At 48.7% G+C, this 18,509-nt stretch overlaps 1 protein-coding gene across 2 annotated transcripts in view; it reads right to left on the bottom strand.

Moving 5' to 3' along the window:
- Positions 1–1,304: 1,304 nt before the first annotated feature.
- FRMD4B (FERM domain containing 4B) overlaps positions 1,305–18,509 on the bottom strand; it is an 84,214-nt gene continuing 67,009 nt past the window's right edge. The window contains exons 12-23 of one of the 2 annotated variants that reach the window (XM_086470004.1): positions 16,094–16,170; positions 14,860–14,998; positions 14,195–14,336; positions 13,228–13,361; positions 13,019–13,138; positions 11,533–11,761; positions 8,253–8,313; positions 6,796–6,939; positions 5,492–5,617; positions 3,538–4,343; positions 2,828–2,960; positions 1,305–1,425 (exon numbers count right to left, since the gene is read on the bottom strand). In XM_086470004.1, the coding sequence (XP_086326130.1) occupies positions 1,305–1,425; positions 2,828–2,960; positions 3,538–4,343; positions 5,492–5,617; positions 6,796–6,939; positions 8,253–8,313; positions 11,533–11,761; positions 13,019–13,138; positions 13,228–13,361; positions 14,195–14,336; positions 14,860–14,998; positions 16,094–16,170 (2,232 nt within the window). Of the gene's footprint in view, positions 1,426–2,827; positions 2,961–3,537; positions 4,344–5,491; positions 5,618–6,795; positions 6,944–8,252; positions 8,314–11,532; positions 11,762–13,018; positions 13,139–13,227; positions 13,362–14,194; positions 14,337–14,859; positions 14,999–16,093; positions 16,171–18,509 lie in introns of both variants that reach the window. The other variant, XM_086470003.1, reaches the window with a different exon arrangement.

Genomic DNA, 18,509 nt, shown 5'->3' with positions numbered 1-18,509 from the left:
GAGTAACTAATCCTTTGTATAAAAGAAAAAAAAAAAAGAGCACCATTTACGGAATCCTGAAGCACAGTACAGCTGAGAAACAAGAGAGACTTTACCATATGCAAACGAGTCGTCGCGCAAGATAACCCACGCCGGTTTGTTCCTACAGACGGATGACGTGAGGTAGGTTTATCCCTCTCAGACCGAGACTGCAGTCGCACTTTTTTCCTACACAAATGGTTTCGTGAAGATGCTGTTCCGTCACTTAGTGACTTTGCAACACCCCTGGCAGTTCAGGTGACTCGCGGTACAATCCTAATGCCCCTCGTTTTAAGGCACCCACTTGGCTGTTTGTGTTTGCATCCACCTTAAAATACTGGCCACGACAATCAAACTGTTCACCGCGTGATCCCTGGAGCTCCCCACCGCGGATCCTCCGTTCCCCCCCGGCAGAGCAAACCGTAATCGTCACCCGATGAACGTGGGTCGCTGTGCAGCCACCGGGACAATTTGCCTACTCCTCCACACGGTGAGGTTGTACCATGGAAAGGTCATTAAACGGGAGGTTATTAATTACATTTTATCATGGAAAAGCGAGTTCAGAGTTTACTGCTTCTGTTTCCCAAATCCACAACCACCTATGGTTTTACATGACATATTGTGTCAGCAAATTCTTTTCTTTCTAGAACTTGCTTAGGGTGCCAACAAACACTCTTAACACCCCCCCTCCCCCAAAAATGGATAAACTCATTCAAACCTCCATAACAACAACAAAAAATAATCCAGCCTTCCTTCAAGTAATGTTCCAATACTGATTAAGTCACCCTTTGCCTCACCCCCCCCCCACAGTTTCTATCCTTCATAAGCTTATGAAACTCCTTCCAGGTCCTCATAAGCCATGGCAGAATAAACTTTCATTTCTTCCTCTTTCAGACATCAGAATTGTGCTCCTAGAATTCCCGGTTTTTCCATAAAAGTCTCCTTTTCACATTTTTTTTTTTTTCTCTGAGGTTTGCCTTCAACACCTTCCAATCTTCCCAAAAAGTGCTTGCTAAATATAAATACTTCAACCAAGTGCTGCATCTAGTCATCAACGGCGGCTTGCCCTTGCTCGTGTAGGCGACCTGGATTCAGAGAGAAACGCCACTCGTGGTAGGACTTGGTCATTTTGCTACAGTCCCTCTTAACGTTGAATTTCAGCTTCCCCAGCAAAACAGCCTGCTTCCTTTTTTCCTTCGGTTTGGAAGTTCCACGCGAGATCCGCCTCGGGGTCACAGCGTTCTGGGCAAGGCACCCAAGGGTACGAGCGCGGGGCTGCCGGCGGCCTACACGAGCGTCCCGGGCTTGGAATCCTCGTGCCAGAACAACCTCTGCTCGGTGCTGTGCAAGTCTTCTTCCAAGCGGCTCTCCTCATTGCCCCCCAGCTGGCTCGTCTCTGCATACGCTCTGGAAGAGAGACACGGCACTAGGGGTCAGTGAGAGCTGAGGGTCTCCCCCCAGACCCCCAAGGGCTGCACAAACTCACGCAGCTCCCTTGGGCCCAGCGTAATGCTGGGTATCGCGAGCGCACCCCAGCGTAATTTGGATCCAAACAGAAACGCAGCTTTTGTGCTGTCATTAGTGAAATTGGGCGCAACAGGATCTCAGCTGCTCGAGGCTGTCAAGACTGGAGGGCATATTGATTGCTTGTTTGCCATAATCACATTAAAATAGAAAATAAACCAGACAAACGGATTCAGAATACGGAAAATTAATAGCGAATAAACCTCATTCAGATCAAGCTGCCAAAACACGCGGAGTTTTCAAAGCCCAATTATATATAGGAAGTTAAGAAATCAGTAAAAACTATTTTTAAACGCTGTTAGTGTAGATCTTTTAAACCACTGCGATAAAAAAGCCCACAGCGTTTAGCTTAGACACGAGGATCCAGCAGCAGCTTTTAAATCTTTTCCTGCACTTCATTTATTTTAAAACAAACGAAATTAAAAATTCTGTCATCAAGTCAGGCTGGCAGGAAGCACCAGGCGTAACCCACGAAGCCAGGAGGCACAAACCTGGGGCACTTACTACAGCTGGCTACGCTCGGCACACACACACTCAAACGCGACGGCATGTGCGGGGGCAGAGCCGCTCCCCTGGGCGGGAGGTCTCTGTCCTCACTGACAGCAGCTGCTGTACCCCGGTGGGGGGGAAGAGACCACAAACACCCCGCAGAAGCGGCGAGAGAGCTGCAGGAATTTCTGTGAGGATAGAGCAGAGCCTGAGCCCCTCCTCAGTCCTCGGGAGAGCCCCCAGGAGCTCTGGAAGCAGCAGCACGTCCCGCCTGGCTCCCGAGTTCAGCTCTGCCCAGGGAGACGTGCTTGGCCGACGCGGTATCGCGTTCGAACGCCAGCACTCGGACACAAAGTTGAAGTGAGGTGTTTCTTTTCCTTGTTTTTCCAAAAACTTATCAGCACAGGCACTACAGCTTCAGACCGGCCTGCTGACGGGGTGCAGGAGAGACCTCCTGTCGCAGGGGGTCAGAGGGACTGCGCTCAGCACCACTGCTCCGAGCATCGCAGCTACCAGCGAGCGCAAGAACTTCAGTGGTCCGGCATCAGCCAGAGGAAAAGGCTGCGCAACAAGCAAGTTCATCCTTCACCACGACTGCTTCCCCCTTCCTTGAACACCGGCGGTGCAGAGAGCGGTGGCACAGCTGATCCACCCCACACAGAGGAGACTCGCTCTCACAAAGTCAGTTTTATCATTACCCTTTATCCCGGCCCTCTGAAATCAAGCTGATCTTCTCAGAAGGTTTGACAGTGAAATGCAGGACGAAGGGCAGAACATCCTGATCTACTCTACTCACCTGCTCTGCAAAGGAAGGTTGCCATAAACATTCCCGTAACAGCTGCTGTAAGAGGAATGGGATAACGTATCGTAGTCTGAAAGTCCCAGTGCGAGCGGGTTTCGCCAGTTCCCAGCGGTGTTTGCAGAAGATGCTGCAATTAAAAAAACACACCAAAACCCAGCAAATTAGATCTTTCTCCAGCTAAATCAGCTGAGACAAACGAGACCATTCCCATTAGCGATCTCCGTGGGTTTCTGCAGGACACACGAGCAGACAACGCAAACACAAAATACGATTTACAAGCCCCGTAGGGTCCTCCCCCTGTGCAGGTGGTATTTTTGAGCTGGGGAATCTCTTTAAAAGGGAGACCCATTCAGTGACGCTCACTGTACTGTATTTTGGAAGCCAACACGGCAACTGCATTTACATGGCACCTAGCTGGCAAACACCTGTGTCTGAAAACCGTGTGGCTCTCTGGGCTTCTTTGGACCACTGCGCTTACAGGGAGCAAGAGGCAGCTTTTACCCACAGGAGAAGGCAACAAGCAAGTCTTTCCTCCCAAGCAGGGAACAACAAGATCCTATCCAGTTCCTCATCTACCCTTCAGGACAGAGCTCTAGCCTTGCTTCTACTCTGCTGACTCCATCGAGGCAGTGGCAGGGGGGGCTGAATTTGACGGCCAGCGGGGACTTAGAAGAACACTCAACACAGGAGAAACCAGACATTACCCGATGAGAAGGACGACACCCGACTGGTAGGAGAGCACGGCACCTGCAGCCCAGCAAAGCCCAAACTCCTCTGAGATCCTCTGTCAGACTCAAAGCCCGCCTGCAGGCCATGACCCTGTTCCTTTTGGCTGGAGGCACGTTGGTACCAACCCCGGAGATGCTCTGCTACTAAGGCCTTGTGAATGTTTTTGGTTATATGCTCCGTTTTCGCAACTTGCTTCCTCGGAAGCCTGAGGGTTGCGTACGGGTTGTGCGGTACTCTGTCCACCTCGTCCTCGTGGTAAGACCTGAATTCCCTGTAACGGTCGTATCCGTAATGTGCCGACGAGCGATAGGAAGGGTTGACGCTGTACTGCCCCTCCGTGTCGCTCTCGTAAACGTATCCTCCGTTGTAATAAACGTCGGATTCGGTGTACGGGGAATATCCCGAAATATAGTAACTAGAGGAAGGCTGCTCCTGACTTTTGTGGTAGACACCATTGCGGACATCCTTCTGGGCGAGATTTGGCATACTTCCCGAATTGCCAGCAGAAATGTTTTGTTTCTTTGACCGCCTTCGACCCCTGGTCCTGTTGTCGAGCGTCTGAGTAGTGTAATATGGATTTGGAGTAGGTGTCACGCAGTAATATTCTGCACTTGACTGGCTCGTGTAGGATGACCCGTCATCGAGGATCTCCGTGCTGCTGCTTCGCTGGGACTTCGAGAGGGTGAAGGCTGCCTTTTCAGCAGGAGTCTCCGTCAGCAGGTGGGTTTGGGATTCCAGACTTCCGCTGCGCTGCCGGCAATGGTGCGGGGAAACATCTGGCCTGAAACACCACAGACGTAGCTTGGTTAAAGGCAGTCAGGCACGAACATACGCGGAGCGCTCGTGCACGGGCCAGTCAGCCATGCCGCCTCCCCAGTCAAAGCACAAGACAAACCCAGGCTTATCTTTCCACGCAGAACGCCTGCATTGCAAGAAATGCAGCTTGGCCGAATTTTAGATTTGCTGCAACGGTAGGAGATCTCTCACGTAAAAATCTACCACGGTGAGCAAGGTTAACCCGTGACAGGCGTCCGGGCAGCAAAGCTCACAAACCCATTTTGTCACGGTTTACAGGAGGGCTCTCAGAGTTTTTAAGTAGGTAAAGTCTACGCAAGTAACTGCGCGGGGCGCAGAACACAGGAAGATGGGTTTCCTGTGTCTCTGTCTCTCAAGGCTGCATCACCCCAGCCAAACAAACCATGAGCTCTCAATAACATAAGATTTACAGCATCTCTCCTTCCCCAGCAGAGATTCTCAGCTGCCTAATCATACAAGTGAGCTCATGTTGCAGCTCTCTTTCCATAGTAAGGGCACTAATTGGGATCTCTCCTCCATCTGGCCACTTACTTTTTCAGGAGGCTTGCAGGAATGTAATCCACAGCAGACATCTGTCAGCTCGTGAACAAGTTTTTGTGGGGAGATCACTAGCTGACGGACATTATTATTTCATAAGCCTCACTTTGTTAGAAAACGAGGCCACAAAAGAAGCATGAAGTAAATTCTGGCTATCTTACAAAGTATTTTACATAAACTTTTTAAACATGCATTACTTGTTAAAACTCCCTATAGGTGCCTATCTGGAAATGATCCTTCTTTTTCGCGATCAGATAGGCAAGACTTGTGTGCCAGCTTCCATCTCACTCCTAATCTTGCAGACACCCATTTGCGCGCGCTGCTCTTTGCCCAGACAGGGTTTGTGCTCACGTAAACGCTCTCACTTGGATGTCACGCAGCTGCTGCAGGACAGGCCCAGAAGATGGTGGCCGATACCAAGCTTGCGCCTCCAACATTCAGAAACCACATTTTGAGCACCTGACCCTGCTGTGGGGCAAGCTGCACCACAAAGGACCCTTTGCCCTCTTATCACCACGTGCTTTTATTCTTCTGCTGCCCAAGACGGCCATCACACGTAAAACAAAGGCCCCTTACTGTAGGTGGCTGCTGCTGTAGGCATTGCGCGTGAGCACGGGGGTCGTAGGCATGCTTCTCCCCCCGTGGGGCTGGGCCGGCCGCTCCAGGGTTCGGTAAGGACTGCTGTGAGTCGAAAGCGGGTCCCTGTAACGAAGGGGACAACCCCAGTTCGGTTAAACGCCATGCCAGTTGCAACACAACGCATGAAGGAACGAAACCAAACGAAGGGTCGAACAAACAGGTAGGGTCGTAACTGGATGTGCTTCCCCGTACGAAGAACAGAGCTGTTAAACAGGAGGTAAAATTCAACCCCTTCTTGTGGTTCAAGGGAGGTCCTCACAGGACGACCAGCAGGACAAGCTGCTGCCAAAGGACAGAAGTATGAAGCAGAAGAGACAGAGCAAGTAACAGAGAAGCAAAGGAATCAGGTTTTAAAATTAAGCACGTCACAGCTAAATAGTTACACATGGCTATAATTCAACTCCTGAACTTCATGTGGAGCAGTGTTCTGCTTATCTTGAGGGGCAGGCGAGAAAAACACAGACATGACATTGCCCAAAACTTCAAAACATTTTAAAGCACGCCTTCAACAGCTGCTCGTGCAAGACACAGCCCAAGAAATATCAAGATCAGTGGGAATCTCCACACTGAGAACATGTAGCACCAGATCAGACCCACATACCACGACTACACAACCATCAGCAGAGCTACTGCCATCAATGTGCTCCACGGAACTGTTCTTCCAGCTCAGACAGTGCCCAGATCCCACGGATACATATAGGAACCTCAGCCAGTCACTGCAGCTGCACTATTGACGGTAGCTGGTTAAATCCCAGTAACTCTGCTCTCGCGTGGAGAATTGCCCGTCAGGAGTTACAAAGTCAATTCTGTACGCTTTGACAACGTACCTGCTGAAATACTGATACCATCAGGAGGGATGGGGATGGTTTGGTGTTATCTGAAGCTATTAAGCACAGTCATCAGGAAAGCTACAAGTTGTTTAATTAATACTGAAAACAAACCACAGAAACGGAGACAAAGGGTGACACGAGCAATTCCTTAAGTACAGCCCTTGCTACTGAACTTCTCGCCTATCTCAAACCTCTTCACAAAGACTACACGCTACCCCACAATTTCAGAGACAACTCCTTATATACACCCTTCTACTACTAAACAGGAAATTTAGCTCCCATCACCAAACCCTGTAATCATAAGGAGCGTGGAGGCACAGCAGGCTCCGCTGGAGTGCCCGTAGTGACAGGAGTGCTGGCAGGGGCAAGACGGAGCTCACACCAGCACGGCCGCAGCGAGACGTGCCCTACCTGGAGTGTCTGGTTTCCAAGAGCTGCTCGTTTATGGATGACTTTCTGAGATGAATTCTCTCCACCCCGAGGGACTTTGGTGGAGGAAGCCTTGGAGAAAGCTGTGCGGAGCTGGGTCTTTGCGCTGGCGTCGGAAGCGATTCACTAACTGTTGGAAAGGAATATGTATTTCGTTAGCAAAATCCTTGTTATTTTTGCCCTGTACACAAATCTGTGTCCCCTAAGCAGAAACACTTGGCGCTGCAGAGACTACGACAGAAGCTGCGAACCTAGAAAAGCTCTCCTGCCCGCGCCGAGCTCTCCTCCACACGGACAGGGCGTCGTGGAGGCTCGTACAGATCTCAGCAGCACCGACTCCTACGGAGATTACACCGAGCTTGGGGCTGTGCCAGATCACAAAGTGGAACTTCCTTGGGAAAACACCTGTTTGCAGCGAGATGCCTCCCAGAGCCGAGCAGGCAAGCTCAGCCGCTGCAAAGGGCAGTTCCTCTCCCTCATCTTCCGGCTCTTTACTCAAAAGTGACATTTTAAGAATTCGTTTTGAAATACAATCTAGAAGAGACTGACTTCAAAAGCGACCGAACGAGCAAAGACAACTGACAGACACCTTTGGCTGAAGGCAATTGGGAAGACGCTGGTTTGATCCTCGTTCTCACTTTGCTTAGGGCACAACCCAGGTCCTGTCAGAGCCAACAGGAAACTCCGACTAATACATATAAATGCAGGACAAGCATCGTAGAGAACACTTTCACAAGCCAAAGCCCTGGCTCTCCTTCTACGTGTACAACCAGAAATCAGGCGTAATTCCATTTTAAAGTACCGGATGGGTTGTACAAGTCTAAAACTGGGACAAAGCGAGATCGGAATCCAGCCCTAACTGAAAAGTGAGTAATAATTTCGATAATGTTTGTCCCCAAATGACGACTATCCAGTTTAAGGGAGAGGCAAGCCAAGTCCTTTCCACCTGATGGAAACAGGGCGTGAATGTGTGTGCCTGTGGGTGTGTGCGTGAAATGAGTAAGCTGAGCAAACACCATACCCGTGCAAGATACAAGCTCAGTAGGCAACAGATAAACGTAAACAGATCGTTAATATCTGTGACTATTCCATGGTTTTGTAAGTTTTATAGTAGCTGTGAGGACAGAAGGGCTAGGCAAATCCTCCCAGCTCCTAAGTCCTCCAGCCCCTCATCCACCTCTGGCCAGGTCCCAGGGATGAAGTATTTGACATCCACAGTGCCCTGAGGTTGCAGGTTGGTCACGTTAAAACCAACCGCCTTCTCTAAAGACACCTCAGATCGGTTCACAGAGCAGAATCTTTCAATAACGAACCCACTGTGAGGAAAGATGTTCCCGATTAAGCTCTTTTTTCCTCTGCTATAAAGTAATTTGTCATCAAAAGCCACCAAAACAGCAGGCTAAAGGACAGTACGTCATAGGAAGAAAATGATAAGCAACATACCATCATCATAGGTGGTTGTATCGGACAGAGAGCTGCTCTCCGATGGAATTATATCATCTGTGAATGAAAATGAGCACTTTAAGCATAGGAGACCCAACATCAGTTTCCAAATATCACAAATACCAGTTTATTTTCTACAGCTTCAGAGCCAGCTGCTACTTGTAAGGCTGCAATCTGTACGCTTTAGCCCTCAAGAGCCTGAAGGCAGTCCTGCTTTGGAGTATATCATGACCCAGTTGTGCTCACTGCAGTTCAGCAAGCTACGTGGGTAATTATCAAAGACGACTGTTTTCAGTTGCAGCAGGAATCAGGCCAAGATTTACAAAGGTGTTTTCCACCCAACTTCCCAACAGATCTCACAGGGCGTTTTGGTGCTTCAACAGGAGTCAGGAGCCTACAGAGACACGTAGATCTTGGCTGCTAGCATCTGATCTCCTCTAGGTACACCTGAAATCCCACCAGGTAGGTATGAAATGCCTTTTGAAATTTGGCATTCACTTCTGAATGTTTCATCAGCGTACAAATTCTGTTTCCAGTAAATTAATATCAATCCAGAATAATTCCACTGATTTCAATCAGGTTACTGCGCATTCCAGAAACACAGCGAGCAGTAACCATTGTATGGACGTGGCAGATTTTTTCTGCTTCTTTTACATTTTGTTATTTATTCAAAATGCTTTACTGCACCTGCCTGGCCTCTCACCTTGATATTACACATTACCACTCACTCAGAAACATCCTGTCCTTGCTCAGTTTAGAAGAGACCAGCAGCTGCAGAGAAATTAGGCACGAGAGATAATTAACCCACAGAAAAATCTGTTCCTAGGCCGTTTCTGGCAAGACACAGTGCTGGTGGGGTAAAAAGTCTACGTGAACCTCCACGCAAGACAGAGGAAGCGACAAGATAAGAAAGTGGCAGCCACTTTGTGTATGACACCTGCTTCCTCCATCACTCATCATGAGCACATATGCAAAGTACGCTGCTCCCTTACTTCGCGCTTTGCTGGGAGGAAAGGTCCGGTTACAAGAGTTTGGTAAATACAGCAGCTTTTCAAGAACAGCAAAACATCAGGGCTGGCCCCTGCCCTGAGGGTGACTTGTCAGATCACTGAGGATGGGCTGCAGCTCTGCTTGCAACCCAACACCCGGAAAAAGCTTCAGGGGGGCTTGTTCACTTGAATTTGACCATACGGGGGTGAGATACGGAACTGGGCCCAGTGCAAGGAGGAAAAAGCCTATCTAGGAAAAAAAAAAAGCCCATCTAAAGCTATGCTGCTGGATTCATGTGGCGTCTGCAATGCTGACCTATGAGGGACCTCTGAATTTAAATCTTAAGTCTGTGCAATTCTCTGCAAAAATGGAAGAAACTTTGGGCTACAGAGGAAACAAAGGATAAAGCGAGTGGAATGTGGGAAGCAGGAGGCAGTCCAGTATGTCCTTCACCTCCCACCTCTTAGGGGCTGGGATGCAAATAAGCTACGGTTTGATTCAATAAATCAACGCTAATATTTAACATGTTATTTCCAACGAGTCATTCCCCAAACTCACAGATGCAAGTGACTCATCACAGCTCAGCTTTCTGAAACCTGGTACCTTGAGCCCGAGAGCACCATCAGCGACGGTGAAAAGGTTACGCATAAAATCACTTACTGAGGCAGATGACTGTTCTGCTTCTGGTAAACAAACACGCACTGCAGTGCAAGAGGCAGGAACTGGAAGGGAAGGCAGCTAACTTATTGCTGGCTATCTGCTGTCTTGTAGTCCCTACCTGCAGGGAGACCCTCCAAGACACGGAGTCTAGGCCATTCTGGCTGCGTCCACCTTCTCAGACAGCAAACAAGCACGTTGCAAAACGATGGGCTGAGCATATGAGGACCAACTCCAAAACGATGGGCTGAGCATATGAGGACCAACTAAGCTGCTCGTTGGCACAAAAGGACAAAAACCAGTGCCTATGCACAGGTGCTGCCTCTCGGGGCTCCTGCTGCTCACAAGCCTTCAGTAGCTTCCTGGTCCTTACCACACACCATGTGTCCCAGGTAATACAGGACCTCCCACAATTAGTATCCAGATTGGTGAGCAATAGACTGGAAAAACAGATGTTTTCCTCATCTCTGTCAATCAGGAACTAGCTGAGCCACATGAAATAGCAATCATCAACCTTTCAGAATAAGCACTCTGTGATGATGGATAGCTGCCGTGGGTTGTGCTGCGTCAGAATCCAAACCAAGCTCTGAACAGCAATGGGACACGGCAAAGGTTTCCCCAAAAGAAACCCATCAGTGCACAGGAGAACGGTCTCCTCCAGAGAAAATACATGTTGGCAAGAGGTCTCATCTCTAGGGTCAGTAAGAGGGTATCAACATAAAGAGCGGAAAAAACTTGCATTTTCTTTCCCACCTCGTAACTCCCAGGAAAAATCCCACTAACCTCACAAAACAGCACTTCCTCTGGGACAAAGGGGAAAAAAATTCAATTAACAATTATCCATATATATTTTCCATGAAGGGGAGAAGTAAAACATGTCCTAAAACTGTTAATCACTACAGAAACTAGAAGAGCCTGCAATACCTATGAGCTTACACTACTCCCAAACTCCTTCAGCTGGCCTGGATACCAACAAGTTTCCACACTTTATCCTATGAAGCAGCAAGAAGCTCACCTCCCTTAGGGAAATCACACTTTTGGAATGGAGGGGCTGTGGGTATCTGCTTTCGCTGCGCTCATCACCGGCGATCAGATTTAGTCAAAAATCTGTTTGCCACTATTTGCATTCAAAAACTCTTGAACTTTGCTTATGTTTGCTGGAAATCAGTGTTTTTAATCAAGAAACAAAGTCTTTGATCCTTATTTCCTCGATCCTGTAGAAAAACTCACGCTATTGTCGCTAGAACTGAAGCATTGTGGAAGGGAAGGGAGAGAGAGATCTCGCATGTGGCAGCTTAGATGTACAACTGCACTCAATACACTCGAATTCAGACAGCACACCGGTTTCGGCCGAGATGCTCCTGCCAGCCTTTCTAAGTATAGCACCTTCAGTCTGTACCTGGGGCTGGAACGTGTCTCCACTTGTTCCTAAACCTGCAGCTTATTCTACCCTCAGCCTATAAGCAGTGCACTTATCGTATCAGATGCAGCAACTGCATCTCTTATTTTCTTACTTAACTGCCTTAGAGAAGATAAAAATCATGTAGAGGGTACGTAAACAAAACTTGTAAGTCAGCCAAATTGCTTTTTTTCTGTTTTCATCAGAACATGGGGAATTCTCTTGTTTACCTGGTAGAGTAAGAGTTGATTTCTGCGTTGGTTTTTTGCCACACTTGATTCTATACTCATTTATGGAATTTTCTATCTCTTGCAGCTTTTTTACAGCATCAGCATACTCTTGCTTTCTTTTCTTCTTCACATTTTTGCAGAGGTCTGGCTCACTGGCAAGCTTCTTGGCAGCTTCCACCAGCTTCTGCTGTATGATAAAATTGCTCTCCAAGTCCTGCAAAGTGGGATCCTGCAAATTTACGAGACGAGTGATTTGCTTGTATTCTGGGCAGAAATTATCAGTCAAGGTTATTGAATAGGAGATCTATTTTTGTGGCCAAGTGAAATCTCGAGCACAAACCACAGAAATGTCGAAGTTTATACACAAGCATATGAAACTCCTAGATCTTAGTTCTATGGCTCATGTAAGACTATGAGAGCTCTTGAGAAACGTTCAAAGTTCTTGAGCCTGGCTGACATAAGGCAGACACCTAAATTCAGGTTTAGACTGCTAAACCTCGTGCTCCAAGCCCAAGCCTGAAAAATGCCTGTTCAAAATCTCTCTCTATTTTGGAGAAAAGGAAAATGGAAATTGATATCACCATACCTACGAAACAGGGAGTCGGAGGCTTTAATTAATTGTTTTTAACCAACTTTGAGATGCTCAGATGAAAGGCTCTGCAGCAGTGCTAAGCAACACATTATTAAATCTGGTCCGTAGGATTTTGTTTCAATAGCATTTGAACAGCCTACCTAAAGTCAGTTTGCTGCAGATGTGGATTACACAAGTCCTGGAAGCCAGGGCAGCGACTTTTGGGTGAGACACATAGATGCAAAGTACCCAACACCTACTTACTGCTTGGATGATAGAGCTTTTCAGCAAATCTCACAAGGAATGAGGGGGAATAGTATGTGTCCAGAAACAGCATGTATCTGAATTAACATACCTCCTGAGTCAGCCTCCACCAGCAAAGTTTTTATTAGCTTCTTGAGCAATATAGAGAGCTTTTACTTAGGTGGAACTTGCATTAAGCCAGAGATAAATCTCCTCCTGCTGTCACCTGTCACACAACTATGCTCACGGACAGATGATTTTGCAAGGGGGACAGTGCACGCCCCTGCCACAGTCTGCGTTCAAACGCGATCTCAACGTGACACAAATCAATGCTCGAGAAAAGCTCATAGCTGTGGGTGGCCAAACAGCATTATGAACCTCCTCTTCTCTAATTAGCAGCAAAACGTCCATTAAAAGTCAAGCAGCATGGCCAAATCAGGGGTTTGGCTCAGGGGATTTTAAAGTCTTTTGAAACAGCCAATTTCCTGGTCATTTCAAAGGCAGCATGGCTGAAATCAGGGTGCTACCCAGCTAAAATTCCCAGCCTATTCAAGCGACTGTCCCAGCTGCCTCCTCTTAAACAACCAGGGAAAAGCAGGATTATTTACAAGTGACTTTGGCCACCAGTCTGGCCACCCCACCTCTGCTGTGAAACCAAATGGCAGCGCTCACCTCTTCACTCGGGAGCAGGTTGTCATCCAGCTTGAACGCCGTGCCAACACGTCTTCTGACCTGGGGAGGTTCCTCTCCGGCGCTGAGAGGATACTCCTTGGGCATCTTGCCCGTCAGCTCCTGGGGAAGAGAGGGGGCTCCACATGAAGGTCCAGAGGGAGAGAAGGGCTCTCACCCACCCCGACCCCAGCGCAAGGTGCAGTTCTCACCGCCTCTCGCAGGCAAATTTTCTTCAGCTCCTCAACTTTCTGAAGCAGTTTTTCCTGAAGGAGTTTCTCTTTCTTCTTTAGTTCCATAATTTTCTCCTTCTTTTGTTCTTCACTGACCTCTGAATCCTGAGAGCCTGAAAAATACACTCTCTGTATCAGAGGATGAAGGTAAAAGCCATTTTTTTTCTGGTCAAGTAAGCTGAGATGTCCCCAAAGCAGTCCAGCCCAGCAAAACAACACATTATTCCAAGTGCAATGTCCAGCTTTCCTATCATCCAGCAAGCAGGCTTTTAGGAAACCTGCATTTTTTCAAACACCCAATGTATATAATTGCATGGCAAGTCACAGATAAACACCCCAAAACCCCACCACCCAAAATATAAATCACTGCGTTAGCAATATCTACACTGGACTTGATAATTCCGGCTTCGACTTTGCTTTCAAGACAGACACCAAGGCTCCTTGCTTGGGCTTCACCTCGAGGCACCTACAAGTGGTAGCCAGGCTTTTACTCCCTGCTCTTCCCCTCCCCATAGTCAAGGGAGAGATCTAAAGTCCACTCTAGAGCTGAGCTTTATTTGGAAGCATTTATCTTCTCTGCTCCTTTTTGAGGAAGCTTGGGGCAACTCAACGCCTAGAACAGGTGGTTAAAGTTAGCCTGGGTCAAATTTCCCTCGGACTTTGATGACACTCACAGTCCTTCAAGGACTGACTGACTGGTAAACTGGTATCAAATTATTCACAGACCAACAGTATACGAGTGCTTATCCATCTAGCATATTTTTATTTCCTTATTTAGTTACGGGGGGAAACAGCACATTATACCATTGATGTCACAGTTTCAGATACATAACTAATACACACCTTCAGTACATCACTGTATTTACGGTCAGCTAGCCTCGTTTTCCCTTTTAACATACACAAGCCCCATTGTACTTCAGTACCTTGCATCTGCACAAAGTATTACCTGATGAGATCAAACTGCCATTGCTGGCCATGATAAGCTGGTTCTTTGCCTCCAAACTCACTAGCTTTGAAACTTTTGGTGTTCCCATCTCTGTCAGATCCATGGCGATATCATCCAAACTTCTGGCTGAAGGAATTTTTGCCTGAAGGAGTTAAAAAAAAAAAAAAAAAACAACAAAACCCAGCCTCATCGAGTTACTTCTAATTAACTTCAGAACACAGGGTCACAGAAGATGATGTTTCACACCTCATCTCCCACAAAATTAAGGGCTAAAGCAACAGCATCACACTCGCAGTGCACAGCGCTGCACAGGCATTCCTCTCCCTCTCTGCCTCCAAAGCCTGAACCATCTCCCAACTCAAAACCTCTTTGCTGTTTGCACCGTGTTCAAAATGAACACGAGAAGGAGACAAAAGAAAAAGCAGATTAAACCCAGAGACATAAGAATTCCCTCTTCTGTGATTACACCTCCATAGACCCTAATTTCAGGCAGGCTAAAATGGATCAAATAACAATACTGTCGCTAATAGACTGCTCAAAAAGCTGACAAAAACAATTTGTAGTTTTTCTCTGGAGAGTAGTTCATCTGTGGAAAAACATACGCCGAAGGACATAGAGAAGAAGTGTTGAAACTTATACCCGCAGTAAAATGCCTTATAACTTACTTTGCTTTGCTTTCTGTCCAAGTAAAACTGGTGTTGACTGATTGCCATCACCCAGATGGACTTGATCAGGGAAGTGTTTGCATACCAGGTTTGCACTACCAGTCCGCTTTGACCAAAGGTTCTTCTCGACACCGAAATTCTGAGGAGGTGAAAAGAAAGGCAATTTCAAGACAAGTCTTTGAGGTTTAAAGTCCCAAATGCCCCTCTCTTAGCCAGTCATGGCTCAGCCTTTATTTTAGAGATGTAAAAGCTCAGATTTCCTTCTCCTCACCACCTGGTGCTGCTGCCTTTCCTCCCTTCTAACCTCCCCTTAATTTTACAAAGTTAAAGTCGAAGCTTCTCCTGGTTGAGCTTTGCAACACGGAGCAGTAGCAACTGCTGTGCCTTTTAGTTCAGCAGTGCAACTGGGACCAATGGTTGAGTACGCTATAAACCCAGAAAGGGCGAGCAGACTGCCACGGGATCCTGAACGGAAAGATCAGGCAGGACGGGGAATTTGGGGGGATCGGCAGAGCATCTCACTGCTCCTCCTGGCCCAGCTGAGAGGCACAGTGGTCCTGTGCCAGAGACAGAAAGGATGGCAGCAGGAGAAGCAGAAATGAAGGTGGAGTCAGAAATTCACCCTGGGCAAAGGCTCTTTCTTCTCAGGAGCGATCTCGAGGGGAAGGCACAGGAAAGCAGCCTGAGGGTGAGCTCCCACCCCAACCCGCAGCGCTCCTTCAGGCCCCTGAAGGCTCAAGATCAGTGGAGGGTGCATCACTGCCAAGGCAAGGGAGGGCAGAAGGTGAGCAAGAAAGTCATGTCCAGGTCCTGTGGGCTGTGCTCCCAGGTCTCCTGCTGCACAGGCGCGTTAGAGCAGCCTCTCATGGAAGGGTTTTGTGAAGCGAAAGTCTGGCCATAACGAATAGTCCCCCCTCTGCTCCAAGAATTCCCTCAGCGGGCACCACAGGCAATATGAAAGAAGGATGCCCAGTAACACATCAACAGTCACTCCAGGTTACTCAGTAGCTCTGTGACCTTCCCTCCCATCGCAGCACTACCTGTCCATCACCCTCAGCCCAGATCCAACCCCGGCCTGCCCTCCCAAATGCAGGATGAGGCTCAGTGTCGCTAAGCCCAGAATAAACTCCGTGTTGAACTGAGAGGCACATCCTCATCTGCTAACATGAGATGACAAATCCCCAGTCTGGGTAAAGATTCATCCTGCTCCTACAACTGCCTCCTCCAGCCTTACCTGCGGGGATCGTGTACTTCCACAGCAAATTTCTTTTCACGGAAATAGAGATTTTCCAGCTGTTTCCATTGAAATAGCTAGGAGAATTGGGAAAGAAGAACACTGTCACTACAAGAATCAGCAGTCTTCTCCCCCAAGGTTATGCAATTACAGAAAATTGCAATTCCCGTGTATTTCCAGCTATGGCATGGACCCGGCAAAAACAAAATTCATAACATCAATTAAAATAAGCACCTAAATATAAACATATAGGATGCCCTTCAAGTAACTTCACACTCTTACAGAGAACACATTGCAGACGGAGGATTTTGCCTGTCACAACATCTGTTTCCATCAATAGCACATTTCATTTCACTGCTAGTTCACAGAGATCATGGGAGGGCAGCTAAAGTCCTCTTCTCTCTGATCAGATGCAAAAATCTGTATATAAAGTAATTCCATAGAAACCTATGGTCTCTTCCCTTAGTCAGAACATCCTCAGGGAATGGCAGCAGCTCAGTGGAAACCAAGACCTTCCTCTTCTGAAGACATTGGGTAAAAGGATTCAGCATGACAATTTGGAGCTGGGGTATGCACCATGTACAGAGAAAGAGCAGCAGGAGGAAGCCACCCCACAAAACATACTTCTGTAAGGAAACCACAGATTTCCTGCAAATTGCCAGCTGGGAAAAGAGATCAAAGTCAACCAGGGCTTTGCAGCTGCACCCGTGGGATCAGATTTTCATACGAATCCGCTCTCCCTTTCCACCAGCCACCCTCTGGGGTTGATCCATCGGGAGCTGCATCTTCTCAGCACAGCTTTGGCTGAGCCGTTCCCTGTGGTGCAGGTTTCTGCAGCACCACCTCCTGCCCCCTCTCCAGCAAAGCCAGAGCGCGTGAGTGCACACGGAGACCCACGCGGGTGTCCCCAAAGACATCACCTGAAGATCCATAGTTTACAGCCAGCTAATTTCCAGAGCTAGAGCCCATGCAGAGGTACCTGAGGTACCTCCAACCCAGGCTGGGCAGGCAGGGCCAGCGTTAAGCGGGAGAGACCAGCTTGCAACATCAGTGATCCAGCCGAGGCACCCGGGCCATTGCAGGGACCCCCCTCCTTCTCCACAGGAGTTTTTCAAAAGCCTTCAAGGGTGCAGCCAGCACATCAAAAGTCCCCTGGACACACAACATTTCTGCTGGCTTCCACCAAAACCCAACACGCTGTGCTCCGACTACAGAAGAACTTCAGGTTCTGTAAAAAATTACTTATTACGCCACGCCGCATTTGAAACATTCTGAACGCAGATTGTAAATGAAACATAACCCAGTGCATGTGTTTGTGGGGAAAATGCTGGCTCTTTCAGTGACCTTTCCCTCTGTTTAGTTAAAGCTTTCCTTTCTAGTACTGCAATTTATTATTAGATCCCGCTATATGAAAAATGAAGCAAGGGGAAATGTCATTTACTTAAACTAATAAGTCATTTTCCAGGAAATCGTGGAAGTTTTACTCCGCTGCTTAAGTAAGTTTATCTTTGTATTAAAGGCACCCTGTCCAATCACCCTGCTTTCAGAAGCACCCTCTTTATAAATAAATACTTTTATTAAAAAAAAAAACCAAAAACATTAAAAAGAAAACAGCTCACGCAGCGTGTCAGGATGTTGGGCAACAGCACCCATGGGTGCTCCAGCACGCGGGGATCCCCAGCACGACCCCGGCAGCTCTGCCGCCTGCCTGCCCGCCCGGCACGCTCCCCTCCCCGCACTCACCTCCCCGCAGCACCGGCCCCTTCTCCCCGGCACCACCGGCCACTCCGGAGAGCGTCAAGGGCGACATGAGCAGAGCAGAGCGAGAGGCGGCCGCCGTGCCATCCCTCCCTGCCGCCCGTCGATGCTGCTCTGCTTTCACCGGCTTCGCCTCCCACTGCTGACACACGCCTGACATCACCGCCTCTCCCGGCACCACGCCTCCCCGACCCACCCTTTTCCCCCAAATCAAGGGAAAACTGAACCGAGGAGAGAACAGAAGAGGGTTTCCACCGAGGGGCTGCACCCCTTCGGAGCACCCCGAGGCCTGGCGGGGGGCCGAGGCGGGAGCCGGCGCGGCGAGGGGGGCGCAGCAGCCAGCCTGGGCCCCCGCGGCGGCCGAGTCCCGGCTCTGCCGGCGTTGACTCACACCCGAGAGGCAACTGGTTCGACCAGAAGCATCGTGCCGCGTTCCCGGCCACCCGCTCCCACGCTCGTAAACCGAAGGGCGTGCTTCAGACGTGACCTCTGGAGCAAATAAAAGCCTGCCTTGCTGCCTCTTATCGGTCGTGGGTGATGACACCCTGTCCCCTTTATCACTTCCCCTGGGTTTTTCCCCTCCGGATGCGCTCGGCGTTCCCGAGGGTTGTGGGAGAAGGGGGTCACCCGTCCCAAGGGCAGCGGGGGTGAAGAGGGG

Source organism: Leptosomus discolor, chromosome 9 (genome assembly GCF_034619465.1).
Source record: "Leptosomus discolor isolate bLepDis1 chromosome 9, bLepDis1.hap2, whole genome shotgun sequence".
NCBI lineage: Eukaryota > Metazoa > Chordata > Aves > Leptosomiformes > Leptosomidae > Leptosomus > Leptosomus discolor.
This window is presented reverse-complemented; position numbering and strand designations above follow the sequence as displayed.